The sequence below is a fragment of the Argiope bruennichi genome, chromosome 2 (assembly GCF_947563725.1).
Source record: "Argiope bruennichi chromosome 2, qqArgBrue1.1, whole genome shotgun sequence".
NCBI lineage: Eukaryota > Metazoa > Arthropoda > Arachnida > Araneae > Araneidae > Argiope > Argiope bruennichi.
The window spans coordinates 84,551,036-84,577,994 of NC_079152.1; the positions used below are offsets into that span (position 1 = coordinate 84,551,036).

Below are 26,959 nucleotides of genomic sequence, written 5' to 3' on the forward strand. Positions count from 1 at the left end.
TTTCCCAAAGCTTTAGAATAGTAATTGGGTAATCATTAAATAGCGTGGATATCAGGTGTCATTAATTAGGGGTCCAACCCTAAAACATCCTAAAGGATTGATAATAAAATATCGAAATATGTATGATGTAAAAATGCTTGTATGTTTTAAACCTTCTTTCAGGTTTAGAAAAGAGATAAAGGTTGGCGGCTCTACGGGTACAACCGTTATTAACATTATAAGATTATTGTTAAACTTCTTTTATTTTTTGATTAATGTTATCAAAACAGTTTTACTGAACTGTCTTAGCTTGTGAGAAGTTCCTTAATTATCTTATGATTAAATAAGAAAAATATATAAAATTTTGTGGAATTTTCAAGATTCTGGGTACACAGTATTCTGGCTTGGCGTTAAAACCTTTCCTTTTATAGACATAATATTAATTTAAGGCCTTTGTATAAGGAATTAAAGTTAAAATATAAAAAATAATGGATTTTGGATGCATTTTATATATGAAAAAGCATATTTTTGACTTTTTTTTTGTAATATTTATGATTTTTTAAATTTTTATTTTAATAGTATTTTTTTTGTAACATATTTGTGTAATCAAACTAATAGTTTTGGGAAAAGAATATAATTTGATTAAATTCCTTGAAAACAAGCTCTCTAAATTATAAAATGAATTACGTTGGATGAATAATTTAATTAATTAATGTTCCGAAATTAATTATTAAATTCCTATCAAATTTATGTTTATTGTTTTATTTTTATTTATTAGTTTTTTGCATTTCCTTATGTGTTTGTAATGTTTTATCAAATAGACTATATATTTCGCGTGTTTCTGATGCTATCGATTTATATATGTATTAATAAATCATGTATATTAAAATTTATTTTTGTTATTGAAATTCTGAGTCATATAAGCAATTTTTATAATTACACAATTTTTGTAATTGTTATGATTTCTTTAATTACAACTGATTTTGATCATAGAAATATTTGTCTGTATTATTAAGGAGGACGAGGCTTAATGCTTTTGATTCTTTCTGTCCATTTCCACAATTTATTGGAACTCAAATATTTCTTTTCTGTTTTTAGGTCACTGATGCTGTAATTCCCTTTTTGTGATGTCTTCGCCATGGCTAAAGTTATGGACCAACATCTGTCGGAAGAAGCCAGTAGCGACAATGAAGAAATTAACAAGCTATTCCCGAGGTGTCGGCCACGCAGCGCTGTCTCCACCAGTGATTTCAATCAAAACAACGTTACTATCAACAATAATCTCAAGGACCATAGAAAACTGTCAACTGCGAGCAGTGACAGTACTATGAGCAGCAGTATTATGGACAAAGCAAATGACAACTATCTACCCCACAATAGTCAGGAACATCAGGAAGTAGTGGGACGTCCTGGTTCCGACATGAGTGAAACGTCTTCCTGTTGTGGAGGGGATCAGCAGCAGTCTCTGCCGCCACCCCCTCCAGCCGAAGTGACTGAAGACCACTCGGTTATAAGCGCCTATGATTACTGTGATTACGACAATGGTTTGCTGTGCACAAACACCTCCTCCGCCAACAATAAGGAAGAGGTTCGCAGCAATTCCACTTCTTCCATTACCTGTGACAGACGTGATTTCAATGAAGATGTTGTTTATGATCCTGAACTAGATGTAGGATATCACATGGACCCTGGTTTCTGCCTTCGTGAGAGTCGTATTGAAATTGCTGGAGGTAGGGAAATATTTTCTAAAAGTCGAAGCAAGCCTTCAAAAAAACGGCACAGTGATGAAGTGACGTTTCACCACCAGAGAGTGTCTCATGATCATAACCAGGTGGGATGTAATAGCATTAACACCTCTAAATCACAAGACTTCAAACGGTTTAGTGCGGACGTTATGTATGACGATAAACTGCGACGGTACATGTACAACATGTGTTCGGGTTCCGTCGATAAACTTCATACGTGTGCAAAATATCGAACTGAGTCGACTTACATAGCAGAGGAGAAAAGTCCCGAGCATTTACCTAATATGAATGGTCGTTTGTGCCTAAGAAAAAGTTCTTCTGTTCGTGGCCTACAAGACTTAACGTCAACGGACTCTAAACAACACTCAGGACATTTAGTGTATGAAGCTCCTGTGAACAATGCAGAGGTAGTTTATGACGATATTGGTGAGTTGATAGACCAAAGAAAAGTTGAGAATGGTAGCAGTAATAATTCTTACGGTAATAATAGCAACCGCAATGGACTTCACGTTAAAACATCTGTTTGTGAATCTGATTATTCGATGTATCCTGGAGAAATTTTAGAATCGCCTAATAGTGACAAGGACCAGTCTTTCCGTCATAAACCTCACATCGGTTCTCTGGATGTTAGTTCTCCTATGTCCCCTTATGGTGGTCTGTGGAATGTGGAAGGACTGCAAGAACGCATAGATAGTATAACTAATTTAAGTCAGGAAGAAGAAATGGATACGGACTCTGAACCCACTTCTCCTGTGAAACAGGGAATTGCTCGTCTTATTGGCAATGTTCCTATTGCGGAATATGAAGGTTCGCCTCGACGCTATGGTCCGCGACCTGGGTATCCTCACCGCGTAGCTTCGGAGTTTAATACTGAGGCGAACATTGAAAATACTCATCCTTCGACTTGCGAAGAATTACTGAAGGTTATAGCTGGGAATAAATCTGTGAGTAGTGATGTACGGAAAAATAATCAGTGTAAAAATTCTGATGAACCCTCAGAGTGCAACAGTCATGATTCTGATGTGAAAAACATCCTTAAAGAATTTTCTACTTCAAATAATCATTGTCAGAGCGACAGTGCTGATACTCCTAATAAAGTAGTTGCCAGTTCCCAAGATTCTGACTTTAGTGAATTAGATTACAGACTTTATCGTGTCAATACTGGTAGTTCCTATGTAGGGCGTCGTCTTGCTCAGTCATCAGGGGGTGAAAACCAGGACAGTCCTAAACGAAACGAAGTAGTAAAATTAGTGAACGGTGACGTGCCTCACGTTGCCAAAGTTTCTATTCCTACAACTGAATGTGTGTCGCCATCTCTTGATAATGCTCCTCCACCACCCCCTCCTCCTCCACCTCCAACTATTCTAAAAGATTCAACCTGCGCAACAGCAAATTCGGCATCGAATATCTTTTTGCCTAATGAACAGGAACTTATGTTACTTCACGAAAGTGTGCACCAACATACTTTGCAAGTCGAGATGGTTGATCAAGACTTAGAGTCCATCAGTACTTATCCAGGGACTGAAGATCTTGGAGAAACAGAAGTGGGTGAACAAGTGGATCACACTCGAAACTTTACCCTGTCTCCTGAAACAACTGACTGTGATAGTAATGACGTGGAAAGTGTTGTATCTTTGGAAGGTAGTATGAACTCTGGTGGAAGGCTGATGAGCAGCATGCCGGTGTTAGAAGACGGGCTATCCAGTGGACATAGTAGTGAACCAGAAAGTAGCGAGGACGAGGCCTCTGAAGGTGGATGGTCGGAAAGTCGAAAGCGTTCTTCGGATGATTACGACAAATCTACCTTAGCCTTGATCAATAAACAAATCAGCAAGATAGAACAAGATTTTTGTAAGCGACCTCCTCCTAATAATATAGTATCCTCAGAAATGAGTCATCATGACGTTGCAGAGTATCTTTGGAGGTACTCATGTAACTCCCAGCATCTCAACCTGCAAGATGTGGATTTGAGCTATTTTGATGTTTTAAGTAAGTGGTGCTTATTTTGAATAGTTCTAAGTTGCATATATAAGACAAGATGTGGCAAAAAAACTCGGACAAACAATTTTTAATATAACATTGTTAAAAAATAAATAAATTGCATAAATAACAAATAATAACAAGAGTAGACTTTTACTAATAAATAAATTTAATTGGTTTCAAAGTGGCCGCCTTCTGAAACGATACAGAAGCGCAGACGTTTATTGAAATTTTCAGCAATGGGCCGCATGTCTTCTGCTTTAAATATATCCCATTCCCATCGAAGCGACTGCTTTAGAAAGTCCAAACTTTTGTGTGGTTTAGTGCAGGCCCTAGGCTCCAAAATGGAACACGCACTGTAATTCATAGTTTGATCTCTTGTGAGTGGGGGGGGGCATTCTCCAGATGGTATCACGTCTGGAAAATGTACTTTGCACCACTCTTATGTTTCTTAGGCCTTGTGAGCTGGTGCGGATTCTTGTTGAAACATCCAATCTACATTACCGAAATGCTTTTTGGCCCACGGAAGTACAGCAACTTCTAGAATTTCCCGCTGGTACACTTTTCGATTTATTTTAACGCTCTCATCCACAAAAGCAAGAGGTGTTTTGCTGCTTGCCCAAATTCTGCCCCAGACCATGACCGAATTTGAATGTTGGCAATGTTCAACAATTGTCGAAGTGCGTGGCGTTTCTATTGACCAGATCCTATCTTTCTGGAAGTTATGAAATTATTGGATGTTAAAGAGCATTTCATCAGTGAAAAGGAATCTCTCCCAGCGCTGACTTTTTCAGCCCATCTTAAAACTTTTAGGCATCTTTGGAGCCGCACGAGTTTATTTTTTTCAGTGAGAATCTGAACTTTTTGGAACTTGTAAGGCCTCAGCCCAAGCTTTGTTTTTACCATTCGTTGCGTTGGTCGGTCACTTATTCTTATTTTACGAGCGATCTTTCTCATCATAACCCTCGGATTACGTTGGAACACGCTTTTTAATTGCCTTACGATTATTGGAGTATCAACGTACGTTTTCGTCCACTTTCTGTTCTTCGACCATCATTGCCAAGCTCTTTGAAACTGCATATTGGATCAGACACTGTTTGCCGAGGCACATTAAGTAAATGAACGATTTCACACTGTCATTTTACGTATCTTTTGCTTAACATTGTGAGAAAGCCCCCCCCCCCTCAAAAAATAGTGCGTAAATTAAGATATATTATAAAATATTTTATAATTAAAGTGGTAGACAAAAAGAAATGAACATATAAATTAAAAAGAAATTAATTAACTTTTATTCTGCGGTACAATGACTTTTCCGAGTTTTTTTTTTTTTTTTTTTTTCCTTCCCGCACCCTGTACATTGATTTTTTTTTTTTCAAATATATTATATGGAATTTCAAAGCAGTTTTTGAATGCATAGACTTTGAATATCATATGTTTTTATGTTAAGATTGCGGCTTTAACGTGGTATCTGATGATTTAATTTTTATAATCTAAAAATGAAAACATACATACTTTTTCCATAGTTAGCTAGAGATTATAATTTTATATTATTTATAATTTTTACTGTACACAAAATGGTATAAAATACTTTCTGAAAGAAATATGAAGGTGTTTGATGAACAATTTGGAATTTTCCAATTAAGAATTAATTTGACATGCATTGTTGAATATCTCTCAAAATACTTCATTAACTTACAAATGAATGCATGTGCAATTTTTTAGGCTTACTCATATTTATAAATTATTATAAACTATGGCAACTGGCAACTAAAAAGATAGTTAAAAGCATTTAACTGAGAAAGTGGGAAAAAAAAAAAAAAAAAACCTGTTCGAAGACAAAGAAAAATTATTAAAACAAGAAAGGAAAGAAGTGTATTTGGAGAAAGTGGGGAGAGAAATAGAGAGAGGAAGTGTTCAAGCTGAAAATTGGTAAAAAATAATAGCGATTAAATCGTGCATGCAAAAAGTTTTTTTGTGGCGATGAGGCTTATGAAATAATAATTTTGCTAGCGGTGAAAAATGAGATTTTTACTGCTTCATTAAGCTTAATTGTATAAATACAGTGTTATAAAATAGAAGTATGCTTATTCAAATTTTTTAAAAAGCGAATGTCTTAGTCTGGAATTTTTTTTATTGCGTTTGCAGATATTTTTGAACAATAAAATCGGATAAAAATTTTAATACTTAGAATAAAATTATGAAATTAGGGAGTTGTTAATTCGAAATGCATTTTAGCTTAAAATAACAAACTAGGATTTTAACTCCCGTTATAAAAAGTGCTCATTTTGAAAACCTAAATAGGTATGTGTTGGTTTGAATAGATGAGTAATTTTTGAGTGTGGAACGTCAGCAAATATAAAATTCATTATCAATAACGAGTCTATTTTTTTTCTTTCCCATTTGCTTACCGTCCAGCTTTCTTTTAAATATAAATAAATAAATAATGTTTATAAATGTGTTTATGAAAAATGATGGCATTTTTGTCTTTAAGTATTTGTATTACTCATTTATGCGTTTTGTGAATATACAGGGTGTCTGTCTACTCTTATCGTGACCCAATAGCTAATTTTCTAAAATAAAAAAATAAAAAATGGTTTGCACATGCAATTACGACTTAAGACTGTGGTTTTTTTAAATTAAATTACAGCTTAAAAGATTGTTAATTTACTTTTTTGTGGATAAAACAAACAAACAAAAAACGGTCTTTTTCTTCTTATTTTTGCGATAATAAATTCTTTTATGATACAATTTCTTCAAAAGCTGCTGATAATCCACCCTAATAGAATGTATTGTATTTTGAAAAGAAACGCTCTAGATGAGGGATATAAGTTTTGTGATTTCCATGGAAAGCCCTTAATAGAATTTCTGTGTAGGGGGTGGTGGAGGGAATGCCATACCTTTATTTTTTAAGATTAAAAATGAAAGTACAACTATAAATTTTATTACAAATGATTATTTTTTACATTTTAAATTTCATTTCTTTAATTATTATTTTAATTTATTTTTTTGAAACAAGTAAAATTCTATATGCATCTAAATCAAAAATTAGGTTTTCGCCCCCTTTTTTTTTTAAAAAAAAAAAGGGGCGAATTTGATTTATAGTTATGACAATATAATAAATACCAGGCATATAATACCACCATTTTAAATATGATTTTGGACATAGCCATTATATAATTAAATTGTTTAATCATTTTAATTAATCATCTGATTTTTGACAAACCACAGATCATTTTAAACGTTTCTCTATCGTATCTATTGGACTCATTAATTAAAACTGAATGTCCATGTGCTGATTTATGAAAGAATTTATTTGTGTAGTTACTTTTATCGTTCCAAGTTCTAAGTTATGTTATTGGGAGTTTTACAATATGAGAAAAATATTATTTGCATTTGCTTTTCATAGACTGCAGAAATAACTCCACCTTTTGGAAATAACCTAAAACATTGCAGGTTTGTTCAGAATATATATATATATATATATATATATATATATATATATATATATATATATATATAAAATGAATTGTAGTGAAAAGTATTTGCTAATTGTTGCTGAATGTTTCCATTTATTTCATTTTGCGTACATTTTCATGCATGCTTGGCCCGAATAATTCATATAAGTTATTCTCCAGACAACGCTGCACTTTGCTTGAAATAAGCAAAAATAATGTATAAAGAAACTTGCATACTGTCGGATTATATTTGTTCAATACCAGAATCAGCTCACAATTGAACACTTTTCTACAACAAATAATAACGCACATTATTCTCAGGCGCAGATTGATCGGCAGGAAAACATACATGTGACCATGATGATTAATAACGTCATCAGTTTTTCTGTTTCTCAGCTAGGAACATTTTTAAAAATATGAACCTATTCCTTTATAATTCAAATCACTGTTGTAATTTTATTCGATATCTAATATGCCGAGTTGTCGTTTAAATTGACGTTTCAATCAGTAGCACTAGTTATTGGAATTACGTTGTTAAAGCTGAGGCGTCAATATTTACCAATACTGATAGGTTAATCTACATACAAGATAAGCAGTTGTTACAATGAATTTGTCTCTATTAGCGTTAAAGCTAAACGTAATCTCAATACATTTGTCATTAACGTATGATTTGGACCCAGTTTCAGTTAATATTATGGATATTATGTAATTGCGATATTTTATTAGTTTTTAACAGTATGTAAATTCCGTTATGTAATAGGAAATTCCGTTATGTAAATCACATTTGATTTATAGTTATTTTTGCAAAACATTAGAAAAGAATTCTAATGCTGCACTGCTTTTGAATTAATTATTTCATTGTAAGCAATCGATGTTGTAACGAATTACTTTGGTTCAGTTTGTGCTTCAAATGACACATCCTTTAGTAAAAATACTTAATTTTATCAAAAAGGCTTCTCTCTTGCACCTGATTATATTAAGTGTATTAAAGGGAAGGAGCGACATTCAAAGAATCTAGGAATGATATTGCCGCAACATCTCTTGTTTAGTTTTAATATAGTGATGTTATGGAATAATTTTTTCTTTGAGGAACGTTATAACTTATCACATTTGAATGAATTGATATCGAAAATTGTTTACTTATGAGTAGCAAATTACCATATATATGTTATGATTAATTTTACTACATTATGAATGTTTTATGAACTCAAGTGTCAAACAAAAGTTGACTGTTGATTACCTGGCCTCCATAGTATTCGGTCTAGTGAAAACAAATACTTACGTGAATAAAATGAAAAATATTACTCCTTGTTGATTGAGTGGGAAAAAGTAACACCACCTAAATATCATCTCTACGTAATTGTATAGTCTCAAAACTGCTGAAGAGAGCTTAAAAATAAAAGCATTTTTACATTTACATTTTCGATTACTTTGTTGTGTTCCCACTTATCCCAAAGATTGTAAGGTAACTGGGAACATGTTTTGCCTTCTTACCACAGTAACGAATTTATTTAATGGAATTATGTTTTAAATGATGAGAAATACTGTATATTACCTAAGATTGCATATCACTGACTTTTGCCAATAACCCCTAACTACGGTATTCTGCAAAAATATCTTCTGTTTCCTGGAAAATCGCGTTTAATCTATCATAACTATACAATGCGTTCATTTTGGAGTGCCTTGCATTCGACCTCCAGTTTTATTTGGAAAAGTTAGGAGAGTGAAAAACAGATATGTATAAACATTATACACGTGCAAAAAATATTTAAGGCGTAAAAATACGTATTAAAATTAATAAAAACAATTAGTGGTTCAATTTAGTAGTAACAGTAGAAAGTAAAAACTTCCGTTTCAAATAGAATATTCAATTCATTATTCAAATCATTTCCTATTCTGCTAGAAAAAGCAAACACTTATATCCTGCCATCTACTTCAAACGGTAGTATAGATTTTATGTGATTAAAAGAAATCGCTAACTGATCATTTGCTACCAAAAGAAATTTCACTTTAACGAAATTGGTGTTTTTTAAACTTGTCGTATGAATTCAGTACTATCAATTTCACCAGTCTTGTCTCTACTTCTATTTTCATTCTGATACCTTTAACATTATCAATCAAATTAAACATTTGTTGAAAAATCAGCTATGGGTGATTTAAGATGAGTTATCTGTCTCCGTAGTCTTCATTTCTTTTTCAGGAGAGTCAAAATTGTTTTCTTTTGATCCCTCCATTAGTGTCAAGTTTTGCTAAGATTAAAATTGTGTCTACCATATAATAAATTATCCCAAATGTGTGTAAAAAATATGTTTTTATTACATTAAAGATCTATTCCAAATTTCTTCTCGATGAAAATTATCAGGGATAATTGAGAGCACTAACCTGCTTTTTAGAATGAAAATGAAAAAAACGAAAATTGAAGTTTATTTTTTAATCGTTATATCCTACAGACCTAAGAAGTATAAAACTTGGTAATTTACCATAAATATTACCAGACTAGAGGATGAAATATTAAATTCAGGACATTTTTTGTTTCATTTTTTCTGAACACTATTGCAACTAAAGTAAGCAGGACAAAATATTAAATTCAGGAAAACTTTGGTTTCATTTTCTCTGAACACAGTAAGTAAGTAAGCAAATGCCATCAGATCACACTGCAAAAAAAGGAAAAGTGTTTTTCTTCTTCCTCTGGAAGTGTTATCAAGCAAAGCACATACTTTCCAATTCGCTAAGCCTTCTTCAGTCTGCTTTATGGGCACCATTCCCAATTATCATGTCAAATTCTAACTAATATTTTAAAGAAATAACATGTACTAAGACTTAAAAAAAAAAAAAAAAATAAGATCGAGTTTTGGTACAAAAAGGGGTGTTTAATTACTTTATAATTCAATCTGCTTTTTCTATTATCCCTAATGCCGATGTGCGATATTAAGTTGAGACTTCTGTGCTTTGTTGCGGCCATCAATCAATATTCATATGGTTATTTTTTGTAAAATTAGCTGTTTACCGAATGAAATTTAATGTAATTTCAACATTGCTTTCATAGACAAACATCCGTGCCGTAAATTCGTGTAAAATGAAATGATCCAAAATTTATTTCAAAGAGAGGCCATTATAAGAATAGAAGAATTTTATATAAAAGAATACAATTAGAATATCTTGGACAATTTTGCAAAATCTCAAAAATGCGTCCATTTAAACTATATGATTGCATTTTGAAAGTACGTGTAAGGTGATACAAAGAATTGATTGTTATTCCTTGAATCTGTATCATTATTAATAACTTTTTAATTTGATTTTGTACAAATTTTGACACATCATTAAATAATGCATTACTGTTTTGTAATGCAATTTTTGTTCAATCATTTTCAGTACTGTATTTTTCACATTCTGGTTTTGCTTAGTTGAATTTTCGAATAATTAAAATTATATTTACGAGATTTTAGTGTACGCATATTCTCATTCCTTTCACTCTCATTTAGTGATTTATCAGCGAAATTTTCAACAAGCATTAACGATTTAACTGTCGCAGAAATACTTAAAATATCTTCAGTTGATATTCTTTAAATTACTAAGAGCCTTTTGAGCTTCTGTATAGAAGAAAAAGCTTGGTTTGCTGTTTTTGTATTATCTCTTTTTTTTTAGAACGACAATGATTATTTTTACATTTTCATTTTTAAACTATGTTTGCTTAACTTATCGAAAATTTTGCAGAATCTCGTAACTTCTGATTCTTAAGTATTTTGTGATTTCCCATGTTTCATTTATTAAAAAGAGTATTTTATTTTTCAAAGACGTGCTTTTAAAATGCACTTTACTCTTTTAAATTATTAAGTAACCCGTCGTTATTTAAGTTCATTATTTCGAATCATTTTCAATTATTAGAGTAAAAATTTTCAGATCTAATTTGTGCGCTATTATCAAAATGCAATTATTCGTCTTAGAAGATTTTGCATAATTTTCAGATGTTTATTATTAAACGATCACATGGAAGAAATAGTTTATAGTTAATATCTGAAATTATTGTTCTGTATTACCGAATGAATTTTTAATTCTTTATGAATGTTCTGTATTACCAAATGTATTACCAAATGAATTTTTAATTCTTTATGAATGTTCTGTATTACCGAATGAATTTTTAATTCTTTAATTTTAATTATTTATGCGCTTGAAACGTTTTTCTTAACGGTATTCTAGAGACGTAGGATTGCAGCCGCGGTATATGAAATAGAAAAATCAAAACTATGATAAAAATCAAAAGTGTTTAAAAAAAACCGTTTTCTCATGATTCAAAAGTTCCGTTTTGTTTCCTGTTTTGAGAAAAAATATCACATAATTTTTTTTAAGAAGTTGACGCATTAATAATTATTTGTTTTTTTTTATAAGAGATCTTTTAAAATTATAACCGTATTTATTATGATTTATTAATTAATCGCAGGATTCGTTTTGTAAAAATAACCGAAATTATCATCTATAGTAATAACAATAAATAAGCACAATAATCCTATAATAAGGCCATTAGAGTGTCTGTAAAAACGAAAATTGGTTTAACCGGGAATTACATTGTGAAAAGAATGTAAAATAAAATATTGCATTTGGAATTTTTATCTTGTAATGTAAATGTAAAACATCTAATGTATATACTATACGTGCTTTAAGGATTGAAAAAAAAGACATTTATAAATGAATTCGTTAATTAAATTAATTAATAATTAAACCTGTTAAATTAAGTGTTTATTGATGTTTTTTTTAACCTTTTGTTGCAAGTTCCATTTCTATTTGTTTATTGAACTGTTTATTCTTTTTTAATTACCGTGAAAAAATTGTTGTACATTTTTTTGAATAATGTCTGCATCTCTTTTATATACATTTTCTTTTATTCTCTAAATTAAACTGTAAGAATTACTATCCTCACGGTTATTGATATCTGGAGTGCTAACTTTCTCTTTTCATTGTATATTAACTTCATTCATGCATATTGTATTCAAAAGATTAAAAAAAAAACTTGAAAATTTTTAAAATATTATTTTTTAATTTGAAATGGCTTTTAAGTAGTTTAAAATCATCATTTTGATTGATTTCTAAATCTAATATTAACGTGAGCTATTTTTATTTTGTTCTTTCAGCTCAAAAGCCAAATGACACCAATTCAAGGTTGCAGAATGATAACGTTCTGTTGGGAGAGTGTACGAACGGCAAGCAAGGCTCTGCAACGGTTTCGGAGGCCATCAAAGAAATCAAACAAGCGATTCAGATGAGTAAAAATGTTCAGCTCAAAAGTACTCATTCTGGAAACAACTGTGAAGGCCCGAATCAGCCTGTCTGGGTGCCTAGGTACGTTATCTTTATGACTGAATGCGAAACAGAATTTTAATTTATTTCTTAAAAATGTAAATTTCTTTAAATGATCGTTATTTATTTCTGCCTTGTTAAAACAAGGCAGTGTGTTTTCTTTGTTCTGAAAATATAACAATTCGTATATACAGAAGAGAATACACTTAGTTTAGGTATTTTCTGGCATTCTTACCTCCTTGCAAAAAACTACGATTGACTTTAAATTGCTTATTTTAAGCTTTTTTGTGCCGCTTATTTTTTTTCGAGTAAAACGCAGACTGCTCAGTGTGAATATAAACTCCCAGTTTCTTCATTTTGGTCAGTACCTATAGCTTTCGTTTATTTATTTTTTCTGCAAATGAATAAATTATTATTGTTACTACTTTATAGTAAAAGAATTGAATAAAATTTTGAGGCATATTTTTCTCTGAAATTTTTCTATTGTGTGTAATTTTGAGCATACTTCTAAACTTTTGAAATCATTGCGTCTTCCTTGTATATATATTTTTTAAATGAATGCAAAATTATAATTGGAGATTTACTAAAATTTCAACGAAAAACCTTATTAGCATCAAAGTTTAAAAAAGTATTTTGAGACTGTTAAATAATGCAAAGAATTGGTAAGTAAATAATAATAATAATAATAATTTTTTTCTGATGCACTTAATACACAATACTATTATCGTTTTTTAAAAGAAAAAAAAATATTTTTAAAATTTTTATCTTTGTATTTCAGATCCTATATTTTCCTCTCTATTTATATGTTTAATATAAAGCCCTTTATTGTATTTGCGTTAAAATGCACTTGTCCATAATGGCTGTCTTCTCCAGAACTTGAGTTATGAATTCGAAATTCACTTAATCATGTCTTTATATTTAGAGGTGTGAAAATGCCCCAATGAATGTCGAATAATCTTTCAGTGTCGTAAATTCGGCGTGACGATAAAAGATCCACCACTAAAGAATTCGGACCGTAAATCAAATAACGCAAATGAGAGTAATCCAGTATTTTGAATTCATGAGTATGCATGAAGAATTGCATTGAATTTCTGCATAATCGGTTTCAGGAAAGACCAGGGATCGACGGGTTCAATAAATTGATTGTACGCTTGCTTCACTGATAAATCGCCGGAAGAATCTGATTTTTTTTGGGGGGGGGGAAGGGGGTAAACGTTTCTCTGATTTCTCTCGGTGTTTCGTTCTTTAAATCATAGTTTTCGGTCTCTTAGTTTAACTTCCGAAATTTCATTTCGAGGATATTGGAATCGAATTCTAATTTATTTAAGAGTTTTAGAATATTCATAGAAATAAATGCTTCGAGAAATGTATGATTCCGTAAAAGTTAAATGTGACAAAAATTTTTAACCCGTTAACTGTTTTTGACGAGTACACTCGTCATTAAAAAAGTACAACATTTTGCTTTATGACGAATTTATTCAATGACAATTATTATATTTACAAATAATTATTTATATATGTTTATGGCAATTTAGATACGCATTTTCCGAAGAGGTCGAAGCAGTTAATTGATTAAAATGTATTATCTTTCCTGTGAAATTTAATCAGAATTTTGGAGTTGCTGTATGCAATCACTGTGTTGAAATGAATCACAAAAACGTGAAGCTATTTTAGGTTCTAAAAGAGTAAAATCGTTAGAGAGATAGGCGTAACTCCGAGAGAAAGCATCTTGTTGAAAATGTTGTTCATCCATATAGATTTAATATTTTTTTCCATTTACTACCTCTTTTCGACTGAACATTATCCGCGGATCCATCTGTTCATGAGAATGTTAATGAAAAGTTTGAAGGTAAAAAAAGTTATTAGTGTAAGTTTTCACCTCTTTTCTTACATATTTTCATAATAAAATACATCTTGGGTTTAGCTTCTTAGTCAGCGAATGATTTGGGCAAGAAAAGGGTGGATGCAATTTGCATTTCCTTTTCATAACTTTTTGTTTTTTTTCATTTTTCTTTTCTGATTTAAGAAAACATAATTTTAAATCATTCATATACATGAAAAATATTGGCATTTTTAATGATATTCGTATTTATAATTTTAGTTAAATTCTATTAGTTTTCAACTGGAATTTCATTAATTTAAATTCTAAGTAGTCATTATCAACCAGACTTCGACGTAGCATATTGTTGAAACAGGCTGCATTTGGACAATAGGAATATACATCAAACTTTTAGTCAATAATATATATTTATTGAATGCGATAAATATAACATTGTTAATATTTAAAACAAAAATTGGTGTAGGTTTATATCATAGACGTCATGGCAACAAGGTGATTGCCAAATGAAAAACAAGCATGAATTATCACGAAAATGTTACTGCTTTTATTCTGTATGATGACGTCTCTATCAGTATTTTGCTTTATTCCTTTTGCCAACAATTGGACCCACGAAATGGAAACGATTTCGAATCAAAGTATATCAGTATGTCTTAAAATTGATGTTCCATCTCTATTGACATCTTTTAGACTATATTTATTTATTTATTGATGTTTCGTTTTGGTATAAGTGTTTTCAGAAAAATAGATAGTAAATTTATTGTCACAATACAAAGCTAGTTTCGGTACTTAAATTGAATTCATTTAATACGTTTTTAAACCATAAAAATTCCTTAGCAGTCTTTATAACCTTACAAATTCTGATTCCATAAGGTTAAGTAAAATGCTTTGTTCGATTTCCACTGAACTGGAGTATTACTTAGACGTATAACATGTTCATTGATATAATATCGACGTGATAGAATTTGTTTTTAGAATTCGCCCTACGATCGAATGTAATAAATATATTTTATTTTCTACATTTCGCTAAAGTTTCGTTACAGCACTAATATCAAAAATTCTATGAAGTTTGCGAACCTTTTAACCTCTTCTTTCCCTGCGGCTGTTCAGTCATCCATCGTTTTTGAAAGATTTAAAAGGCAAAGAATTGGATCGAAATTTTATCTCCTGCTTGCTTCTCTTTCAAGGATGGATGTTACTCGATTGTTCACATGAATGAGTTGCGATTCGGTTTGTAATCAATATTTTCTTTTATTCACAAGTCGTTCCTTCCTTTTCATCTCGGGTAATCTATCCAAGCAATAAATTTCGAAGGATGTTTACGTGAATAAATTAAGACGAATGTATCAAATATATATTACATGCTTTTGCATATCTTATCTAAAATTGTAAATTGTGTATCTCGTCTTTCATAAGAGAAATTTGAGGAGTTCTTTTTCATTCATTCTTTGCAGTAAATTCCTTAACTAGTTAACAGATGTTACTTATTTTGTTGTTATCTTTAACTTCATTTTTTCCTCTTTTAGCTAAGATGTTTTTAATCTGGTAAAAGCTTTTGAATCCTCATTACCACTGTCCCTTAATTTTTCTCATTCGTGCAACTTGCTACTTTGAAACAAAAGTATCTTTAATTATATTCGTCTAATGTTTTCGTCGTTACAGTTACAGATTACAATGATTAGATCTTAATTAATATTAGCAAAATCGTATCAGTTTGTATTCCGAAGAAAATTTTATATTGTTTTTATAATCAACACTTCTCTTCAGTATCTCCATACACATTTTATCAATCCTTTGCCTCACGTTCAGTGTTTAATCAGACCAAAACCCTTTATTGATTTATATTTGTTTTTGAAAGATACCATGGCTTACTTCCCTTTTCAACTAATCATCAAAATTATTTGAACGCTTGCAATTATCGAAAGAATTTAAATTTTAAATCTATAAAGCTTTTGTACAATCTGACGTCCTTCTTTTTCCTATTTCTGTGTGTCACATGTAGAAAAAAATATTGAAATCCTCGAAAAATTGGACGTTGAGATTATGATGTGTATCGATGTTCCAAACTTCCTCGAATAGGAGAGCTGGAAATCTGTTCTTGGTCATGATCTATATGTGAATATTGTAAATAAAGAAATAACTCAAAGATCAGGAATAGAATAAGAATGGCAACTCCTTGGAACTGTTTCAAATTTTAATGCCTTTTAAGTATATGAAATCTTTAATATAGTATAGAAATTATTTTCCTGGATAAAAGTTGCCGCAAATATTTCTAAAAAATAACAGAATTACAAAATTCAATAAAAAGTAATTACAAAGCCCTAAAAAAAAGATAACTTTTTTTATTTGGTGAACTTATTAATGATAATCGAGGACCTTTGATTTCATAATGTGAAGGTTTTGTCGATTTGAATAACTTGTAATGAGTTATAAAATAATAACTAATCATATAATAAGTTATATTATATGATAAAATCAAGATGCGAATATTCAAGATTTTAATATCTTGTCTCGTAGCTCATAAATTTCGCAAGTAAAATTTCAGTGTGTTCTTTTGTATTATAGTGTGGTAAATACACGAATTTTTACATGCTTTTTTAAAAAAGTTCTTTGCATCTTATTTAATGAAAATTAGAAATACATGTAATTCATATATGTTGAAAATGATAAAGTCAGAAGACCAGCATTCTTGAATGTTACAATGAATTCATTCTAAGACTTCTTAAGAAGTTTTACCAATCTTTTTTAAAGTTCATTTTTATTCAGAATATTGGATTAATTCAGCGAGATAGGTACATGAATACTGAGATTACTTGTTCTTTAATTTTGTCATTTTTTTTGAATTAATCAGTTTGGCTTATACTTTAAATTAATCTCTTGATCTGTAGACCTCTTGAGGGATAATTCGAGTGCAGAAGTTTTAATTAAAAACTTCTAAATTGTGCCTTTTTTTTTCTACTCCTTACGCTCTCTCTGTGTGTTTTGTTTTATTTTTTTTTATAACAGAGAACACGACTAGCGTCGTTAAAAAACGGATGCATTATACAAATTAGTTACTTTTTAATTTTTTTTTTAAAGCGAAGTTTTAAAGAGCTGTTAATAACGGATCTGTGAATTTTATGCTTTTCTTATTGTGACGCTTTTAGGTTTAGAATAATTTTTCATTTGTTCTTTTCGAGCTTGAAGTCGTTTAATGAATTTTAATGAAATAATACTTATTTTATAATCGATAAAATGCACCATTCATTCAAACACAGCGGAACGTTTGTGGATTTTTTTTTTCTCTTCTTGCCGAAATATTTTATTTACGCCGTTTCAACAATTTGTTTTTCTGATAAATATTTTTTATTTTCTTTGTAAGCAAAGAAAATTAAAATTCGAACAACTAAATCATATAAGAGACACATAATTTTATTTAAAAAATTCTGATGGCCATCAGAAAGGGGGAGATAATATTGAATTTTGCCTGAATTAAAATACTTTCACTATGTGAGCGAAACAATTGAATTAATGCTTTAACAACTGAATTAAAATGCTTTCACTATGTGAGCGAATTTTTCAGCATGCAAAGGAGCCCAGGATTTAATTTACGGAGATTGGCAACAACCGTACTGCAAATAGTTTATGGAATTTGTTTAAAGTAAAATTACTTTTAAGTATTCAACAAAAGTTATGAATTGAAGAAGAATATTTACACATCAGTTGTGTATTTAATATATTTTTTATCCTTCCGTTTTAGGCACATTTTTTCGTAGAATTTACATTTCTGTTCGATGAAGTGATTTTTTTTTGTTTTAAATTCTTCATATATGGAATAGAGAGAAAGTGTATTACCAAAAATTTCGAAGTCGAGATTTTTTTTTAATGCCTATGTTATATATCGTTATAAAATTTGTATAGTTTATATCGTTATAAAAATATAGAAACAAATACACTAACTAGAAAAAAATATAAATTTTAAAATACGTATTTGTAGTATTTTTGTATAAATTTATTAATAATATGATATTGAACACCATTCGATGTGGCTTGCCGGCCAAACCTTGAGAGATAGAAGTTTAAATTTCATTACATCGGCGTTTTTCTTTATATAAATTTTATAGACTTTTTAATAAATATTATTATTTATGAATTTTACGTTGCTTGATGTTTTCGGTATATCGTGTAATCTTTCTATGCTTAAATACGATCAGCTTTTAAGTTCTTAAATTATTGGTATTATTTTTTTTATGTAATGATTATATTGTTCTGTAATGTCGATATTTTTGTGCCATTACTTTTTGATTTTCTTTATTTTGTACATTAAAAAATATTTAAGCATTATTTTTTTAAAGTTTTGTTAATTTTATGCCATTCTGCATTTTAATTATTTTTTGAAATGAAAATGAAACAAATAATATAATAAACTATAAATGAAACAAATTATATTTTTTTGCGGTAATAATCAAAAAATGATTATTTTAAAAAATCATAGGATAGGATAGGATTGTAAGGTTTAGTGGCGCAAGAGCCATACCTGGCCATACTGCGCCAGACCTATGGTTAAAATATTAAATACTTGTCTTATATAAAAATATGTAAAAGTGGAAACTAATTGATAAAATTACATTGCAATGTCTCGTAACATTATCAACAAGGTGTAAAAAATGACAATGAGAAGAAATATTAAATAAGATGATAAAAACCAACTGCTTTTAAAAAATTAAAAAGATTTTTATGGGAACGTTTCCCCACTAGCATTTGCATGTCCACTGTTGAAGCATGAAAAAATCAAAGACGGTGATGTTTAAAATCAGGACATTCAACCAAAAGGTGATGAACCGTTAAAATTACTTAGCATCTCGTGCAAAATGGAGCTCGATCGCCGAATAAAAGACGTTTATGTGTAAGACGTGTGTGGCCAATGCGGAGTCTAGATATAAAAAAATCATAGGAATTGGAGGGAAAGCGAAGTAATATTCAGATAAATAGATACATTTTTTTATTTATTTATAAGATGATGTAAAAATCTTTGTCTTCGAGTAATAATTTCCGGTTTATCAACTGAAAATATCGAACTTGTGTAATTAAAAGAAGAGTAATGGTAGTTTGTTCGTGGGAAAGATGATCCTAAGTACTTCTAAAAGATTTTTATTGCTGCATGTCGGAAATTTTTCGATTAATGTGCCAAAACTGTTAGACATTATCAACACACAAATAAGATGCCATGCTAAATTATTTAAATTAGTTGGACATGCGCTATGTCTTTTGTAAAGTGAGAAGCGTATAATCTGGTTTTGTGTTTGTACTCATTTTTAATTTAATTTGGTTTATTTCATGTTTGTAATGATGGGATTTTAATATTTAATAAATTAAAATAAATATTGATTGTGACAAAATTTAATAAGGAATTTGAGAAGAATTTCGAAATTTTAAAATATTTGTAATAATGGATAATAAATTAAAGATTCAGCTGCAGAAAATAATTAAAATAAAAATTCTATTTTTAGTTCCTTAATAAAAGTTTTTTAAAAACCGATTTTATAAAAATTATCATCTGTTAGGAAGTAGCTATAAACTCTTCTAACTTCTTGATCCTGAGTTGTCTGATTTGTGTATTATCTTCGAGCAATTCCATTTTTATTTCTCTAAAGGGACGCTGTAGTTGACTCGAAACTTTTAGAAATTCTCTGCGATTGCCTGTATTTTTATATACTGCCGTTTTAACATGCAGGCAGTCTAGTTTATTTCCAGCTTGTGCTCGAATCGTTATTCGATCGATTGTATTGTTTTTTCTTTGCTATTTCTTATATCTTCTTTTATTTGTAATACGGCTGCGTCTTCAGCAGAAAATCGACCGAATGGTTTTATATTTTTTATTCTATCAGCGAAATTTAGAAAAACGTTTTTTGTTATTTTGTTACAGTTCTTGCTGTTCAAGCTAGGATACAGAATCGACTTTATTTAAAGTTGCTGCCAATAATATTGGATTGGTGCATAATTATCAGGCGTTCTCGAACACTATTTGTTATAAAAAAAGAAACATAAAAATTCAACAGTAAAATTTTTAAATGATTAATCCGAAGCATAGTCGCTATATATTTCAATAACCGAACGATGGTTGAATAGTTCACATCGAAGTTGTCGGCCAGCATTCGAGTTATCAAGCTTTTGTCTCCTTCTACGGCTACCAAAAGTGCCTGGTCGTCGAAATCCAATGGCCGACCTCTTACTGGCTTATCTTCTAAGCTACTGACGCCAGATTTGAAACGGGCATACCATTCCATGCATTAACTTTCGCTGATTGTGGCCTCATCGTTAGCTTGTTGAGATCGTGAAATAACTGCACTGCTTTTCATTCTTTCTCAAAGTAGTACAGTATAATATGACGAATATGAATATGGTTATCGACACGCATTTTATAACCTAAAAGAATATTTTCGTTCATAAATTTATAAAATATTGTAAATTTTTATTAAAATACAGCGAGTCAAAGAAACGCCAGATAATTATGCACCCAATAATAATAATAATAATAAGTAACCCAAATAACCCAATAATAATAATAATAATAAAAGCATTTGTTTATTATGCTGTTATAATTATTGAAATTATTTCAGTTCTTGTACGATTAAAAGTCTATGCACAATTTCAACCAAACTAATATTTCTATTGGGTTTAAAAACCATGTTTTTTTCACAAAGTCTATCTGTTAGTCTTAAAAAAATGAAACACTAAATTTTTGGTCAACACGTAATACAGGAATTATATGAACATTTATTATTTACTTGCTTTCTGAGTGTTAACAAACAAATTATAAAGTTCTCTTTAAGTTTTATCCCTTCCTTTTAGTTTATCTTTTCTTTAAATTTTTCTGTTATCTGTCGGGGGAAATAAAAAAAAAAAAAAAAGTTCATTTTGTTTGCTTTCTTCTGAAAAGCTTGAAAAACAAGTAGCTAAGTTTGGTTTATCATTTAACCAACTTTATAAAGTTAACTAGTCGTTTCGCTTTACGTGAATTTAAACTTAATTTAAAACTGTATCTTTTAATACTTCTAAGTAAACGTACAGATTAAATTTCTAATTGAACGAAACAAGTTTAGCTAGCGAAAAGATTATTTTCGCACTTTACTTGGGAACTGAATACATTTAAACCTTGCACTTTCTGGCTGGGAGACATTATTGAATTCCATGTTTGCAAAGTCTACCTGTTTTTGAAATTGGCAAATTTATTTATTTTACCCGGAAATTCCCATGGAGCAGTTTTTAAAAAGTGCTGAGGAGATCTATTTTAGCTTGTAAATGGAAGCGATATGTGTTTGAATATTGGAGAATTCAAACAAGCAAATTTTCCTGTATTGAAAATGAGTGGTATTCCAGTCGTTTGTCTTAAGATATCTTATATTTGTTCATATAATATTTTCTTCTAAATGAGCAAGGTTACTTAACAAGACGGAAGAGTTTTCTCCATTCGATGGTTCACTTTGAATTTGGATGATTTATATGATATACTATATTGCGCTGTTGTGTAGTGAATTGTAAAAAATGTTTTACTCGGATAAAATATTATAATTAAAAATTAGTGGATAGCGTTGATAAAATTTATTAAATACTTGAGCACTTGTGATTTTTTTTTTATTAATCCAGTATTACTGTTGTTGATTTTTTTCCCCCAATGTAGAGTATTGAATCTGTCAGGTAGATTCTTTGAAAAGTATCTAACAATTTTAAGTTGCTCTCGATTTCAGAAATGAAGTGGTCTTCAGAAAATTTTAGCATATATTTGCTGGTCTTGATCCCTATAACGCAAAATTTACCTTTCATTCAAATGTTGTATGTAATAATTTCTAATTAATCTGTTCTCTTTAAAAATAATTTCCTAATCGCTCGAGCCCTGACTTCATTTTAATTTAACTTCTGAGTTCCTCAGGCTATTAATTTTCCTACGGAATCAAAATGTTAAGTCGACCGATTCTTTTCTGAAATTGCATAAGATTCAAATACTTTCCAACTTGTTCTCTTTCCTGCTTTCTGCCTTTTTGTTTGGTTTTCGACTCTATTCTCACCATGACTTGGGCAAAGAAATCTTCACAAAAGCTGAGAATTGAGTTATTTCTTTGAAATCTGCTTCTTCAAATCATATATGTAATGAGAAAGTGAGAAGTTATGAGTCAATAGCTCTACTCGGAAATCTAAACATCACCACATATATTTTTTTTAGGTTTGTTGTCAAGTATGGCGCCCTGTTGCTTGCTTCAAGTTACAAACAATTTTTTTAAGCCCCCTGCTCGCTATCGCTCATCAACCCCGACGTTATTCTCGAATCATGCATGTCTTCTCGCCCGGTTTTTCTTCGCATTTTTTCTTCAATTGATATCGCCGGACGCTTCATTGCTATTTAAAAAAAAAAAACAATACAAGCTTAACTTGTGTATTGCTTAGGTACTCAGATGACTGTTAGCCGAGAGACGAAAAATTTCCGTTCCTCGAACAACCGGAAAGAAATTCATAAGTGTTGTCACAAACGGTGTGTCTAAAAGTATTATTAATAAATAATATTGTTTTAAATTCATTTGCTGTTAATTAAAGCTTTACTTTTCTTTTTTGTCACCATATTACCGTCAAGCGCATACTTACTACGACGTAATAATAATTGTAATGAAATATTTCAAACAATACTGGCAAAACATACCACTAGTCGTATATCTAGGGTGACTCGCTATCTGCCCGTCGCAAAGCGAATAATACGCAATGTTTACATATTTTTTTTAATATAATTGTAAGTTTTTTTCTTTTTTAAATATCTGCCACCCGTTAGAAGTTATGAATCGATAACGCTATTAAAATATTAAAACGTTGCGATATATGTTTGAAGTTTGTTGTTCTTAGGTGCGGTATAGTCTTGTGATAATGTTTCGGTTTCAAGACCAGAATTTCGGGTTGGAAATTCGATTTTCATTGAGATTTTTCATGTGAGCGAATAATGTATTTTTAGTGAACGTAAACAAAAGGTGAAATACTTTCGCATTCATTAACATCGACAGGAATTTTTATATTTAATTTAATCAGTTATTACTGAAATTACGAAATACATTTTTATTGACGCTATTAATTTTCCACCCGCTTTTTTTTTAATATGGTATTTTCTACGTGTATCAAAGGATAACGTTTCTAGAAAAAAGTATCAACGATTATTTTACTTTTTACCGATGTATTGTGATATCGAAGTAATCCAATCTTGTTTTTTCTTTACTTTTTATTATGCAACTCACTGAAGGTGTAGATGAGACATGTTTCCAAAAAAAAAGTTTTGATACACTTCAGTGCGTGCATGTCTTCGTCCACCATTTTGCTCAAAATCTTTAGACTAAACTTTTCATAATCCTTCGTCCTTTTGTTAATTTATTGAAAAAATATAGATTAAGAAGTAATAATTAGCAAGTATGTCATTACTTGGAGGATCATTCTTGTGTCTTTTGAAAGCTGTTTCTTAAATGCTATTTCCACATTTCGATAAATAACTAATCTCTTATAACCCTCTTAGAACACTTTAACAAATCATGTGATAAACATTTATAAATTAAATAAGAATTTTAATTTTGTACTGTATGACACAATTGTCATTCTAGCATCTGACGTTGCGCTAGTGTTTATTTACATTTCGCGGAAACTTTGTTGTAATATTTACTGATAACATACTTATTCTAAATAATTGTGGAATGTCTTAAATTTGGATATTCGTCACAATCTCGACGTTGATTTTTTTTAATCATTGAAGTACTTTCTGCTTGAATATTTTATATACAAGCAATTAAAATAAAGGGGGAACTTTTCTGTAAAAAAACTTTTAACATTCATTAAAATAATTGTTGCAATTCTAGTTTCACGACTAAAATGCCTTCTTAGCTATACATAAATTTAGCTAATGGAAATCAAAACGAGCTTTTTAAGTAGTTGTTTTGTTTTATTAAAAGTCCTTTCCTTGAAACGGGGGGAAAAATTGAAAATGAATTTTTGGTGTCAGTGGAAAGGACAAAGAAAATTTAACAATTTTAATTTTTCAATTTTTACCGCTTGTTGAGTGAGTTCCCAAACGTGAATCTCTTTATTGTTTTTAATGAAGTAGCGCTCTCTTATTACAGTAATTACAAATGGCACATTCCTTTCGCAGAATTTCCTTCATTTCGCTGCTATTGCAGGAAATATTTTTCTTCTCTCTCGGTCGCTTTCTCAGAAAAGGAAACAATTATGAGTTTATCTGGTATGTGTGCAAGCAGCATTTTTTTTTTTTCTCTTTAAGGGGCAGATTTCATTTAGGTGAAGCTACGAGGATTTTTTAATGGTTTCAATAGCTTTTCTTTTGTTTTTTTTTCTGTTTTTCTCTCTTTTAATATTACATTTTAAAAAATGTCGACCAAAAAGTGAGGATAGCTTTCTTATTGTGAGAGACTTTTCTTCGCATATTTCAAAATTTCTCTGAAAGCGCTGTTTGTGTTTAACGCTGCGGAAGCTGTTTATTCTCTCGTCTCTTCTGAAATATGTACATTGTGCGTGATTTTTTTTAAGTCGTTATAGTTTAAAAATGTTATGCACTCCCTTATTTTTTGACGTGTTGTTTGAATTCTTCCTCCTTTTTTCATAATTATTTTAAAAGATTACTTGCAGTTGTTGTGTGAATTATATTATTAGAGCAGTATTTATTTGATAATTTTATCAAGGCCAGAAGTTTGCAATTCGAGATCCAGTTTGATCAAACAAGCCACAGCGGTTTAATTATCAGAAAATAGCGATAGCAAGGCATTTCACAGTTAATTTGACGCCACGCGAGATAGTCTTGGAACAATTGAAGTTTCACAAGGACTGCATTTACTAAGTCTCAGGTGTAAGTATGGTGTACTTGATTGGAATGAAAAGCCCTTTATTTAATGAAAAATGTTCTTGTGAAGGTGAAAAATAGTACGAGTGGAAATGAATACCCTGATTTCAAAACAATATGCGCAGTAAGTTAGTGCTGTATTTATATGAAATATAAATACAAGGAAACATTATCCGATTTTGAATGCTAGCACCACTGATGTTCCATATATGCTGAATGTCTTTCGAGGTAATAATATAAATTGTACCAAACCTTCTATAACATGCTGATTCCTCGGAATAGAAGCTGTGATATGAATAACTTTTAAAGTAATAATGAACGTGGGCATATAGATTCTACTTCAGTAGCGATTGCCATATAAATGGTCACTCAGATGACCTAAATAAAACAAAAATGTTACCTTGACCCCTCACAGTAATCAAATCACATGTCATTTGATGCTTTTTGTGGAAAATTTGTGCCAGGTAACATTTTCTACGACCATCACTGATTTGAAAGTCTATCAAAGCTGCTATTGCTAGCATCAGTTGATACGTGCTGAATAAAGTCTGACAAAAATTATTTTACTGATCTGTTTATGCTATCTAACAAAGGGAGCGCTAATTGGACATTACTAATGCCTGCATACAAAATTGGGTATATCTTGGAGCTTTTATGTTCCAAATAAATAATATAGCAACTACGCTAGCAAAAAAAAAAAAAAAAAAAAAAAAAAAACAACTTAACATCCAATTTAAGTTATTTAATGTTGATTCTCTTTAAATGACTCTTGACAAAAAGTGGCTTATCAGCCCTATGATTTAGATCAAACTGTAAATTAGTATTTGAAAATCAACATCATTGTATAATTCAATCAGATTTGCCTTTGATATATATATTTACGAATTTTTATGTGAGGTTTTCTGGCACACGAGGAAAGAAATGCAAATGAATTAAAATTATATTCTGAATTCAAAGATTATGTGAGCAATTAGATGCAATTTCCCTATAGAAAGATAAAAATAGAGATTTCGTATAGACGTGGAAAGACCTTAAATAAAATTTGAATCATGGATAGCATTTAGGAGAATGGAAAGCAAAACGGACAGGCTATAAAAACCAAGAAGTAATTAAAAGCATCGTATTAAGAAACTGCAGTCATTTTAAGCATAGTAAAAAAACATGCTGACAACCAGGGCTAACTCAGAAACATGCCAAAACAGATTGCAGAGCCATTATTTGGCAGTAATTGTTAAAAGAAATAAATTGGTGACATTAGAACAGATTGCAAAGAAGTTCGCTGTAATTACTGGAATTCGAGTAACCAGATATACCATGAGTGACGCACTGTATGAAAGATGTCTGTTTGTCGGGAAGCCGATAATTTGTCTCTCACTTACTCCGACTGAAAAATGCGCCTTTTGGAATTGGTACAGAGATAATCGTGATTGGAATATTATTGATTGAATCCAAGTTCTCTTTTGCTGATGAGTCCTTTTGGGAATGCAATTTCAGACTTTTTACAGTCTGGAAAGAACGATACGTATACAATAGTTCTGAAACTATCCATGAAAGATATAGATAAAGTGATGGTGAAAAAGGCCATTTTAAATGATTATAATGGTTAAAATTTGCAGATCAATTTAATTATAAATGAAAAAATAAATAATGTTTTTGATTCCCATGGCAATTTTTTTAGGGATGAAATCACATGACTTCATTTTAACAAACTGTAATGTGCAATTTTATTAATGGTCGATTACACTGAAGGCGAAGGAATCCGGTATATGGAGCAGCTTGTAAATTATCCGATTTTGAATTCGATAGAACATAATTG

General features: G+C 30.5%; 1 protein-coding gene across 7 annotated transcripts in view; it reads left to right on the top strand.

Moving 5' to 3' along the window:
- The window catches only part of LOC129990271 (uncharacterized), a 171,463-nt gene that overhangs the window by 68,634 nt on the left and 75,870 nt on the right, over positions 1–26,959 (top strand). For all 7 annotated transcript variants that reach the window (XM_056098143.1, XM_056098141.1, XM_056098145.1 and 4 more), the window contains 2 exons: positions 1,078–3,713; positions 12,286–12,493. In XM_056098143.1, coding sequence (XP_055954118.1) covers positions 1,118–3,713; positions 12,286–12,493 — 2,804 coding nt within the window. In that variant the 5' untranslated portion in view covers positions 1,078–1,117. The remainder of the gene's footprint in view (positions 1–1,077; positions 3,714–12,285; positions 12,494–26,959) is intronic.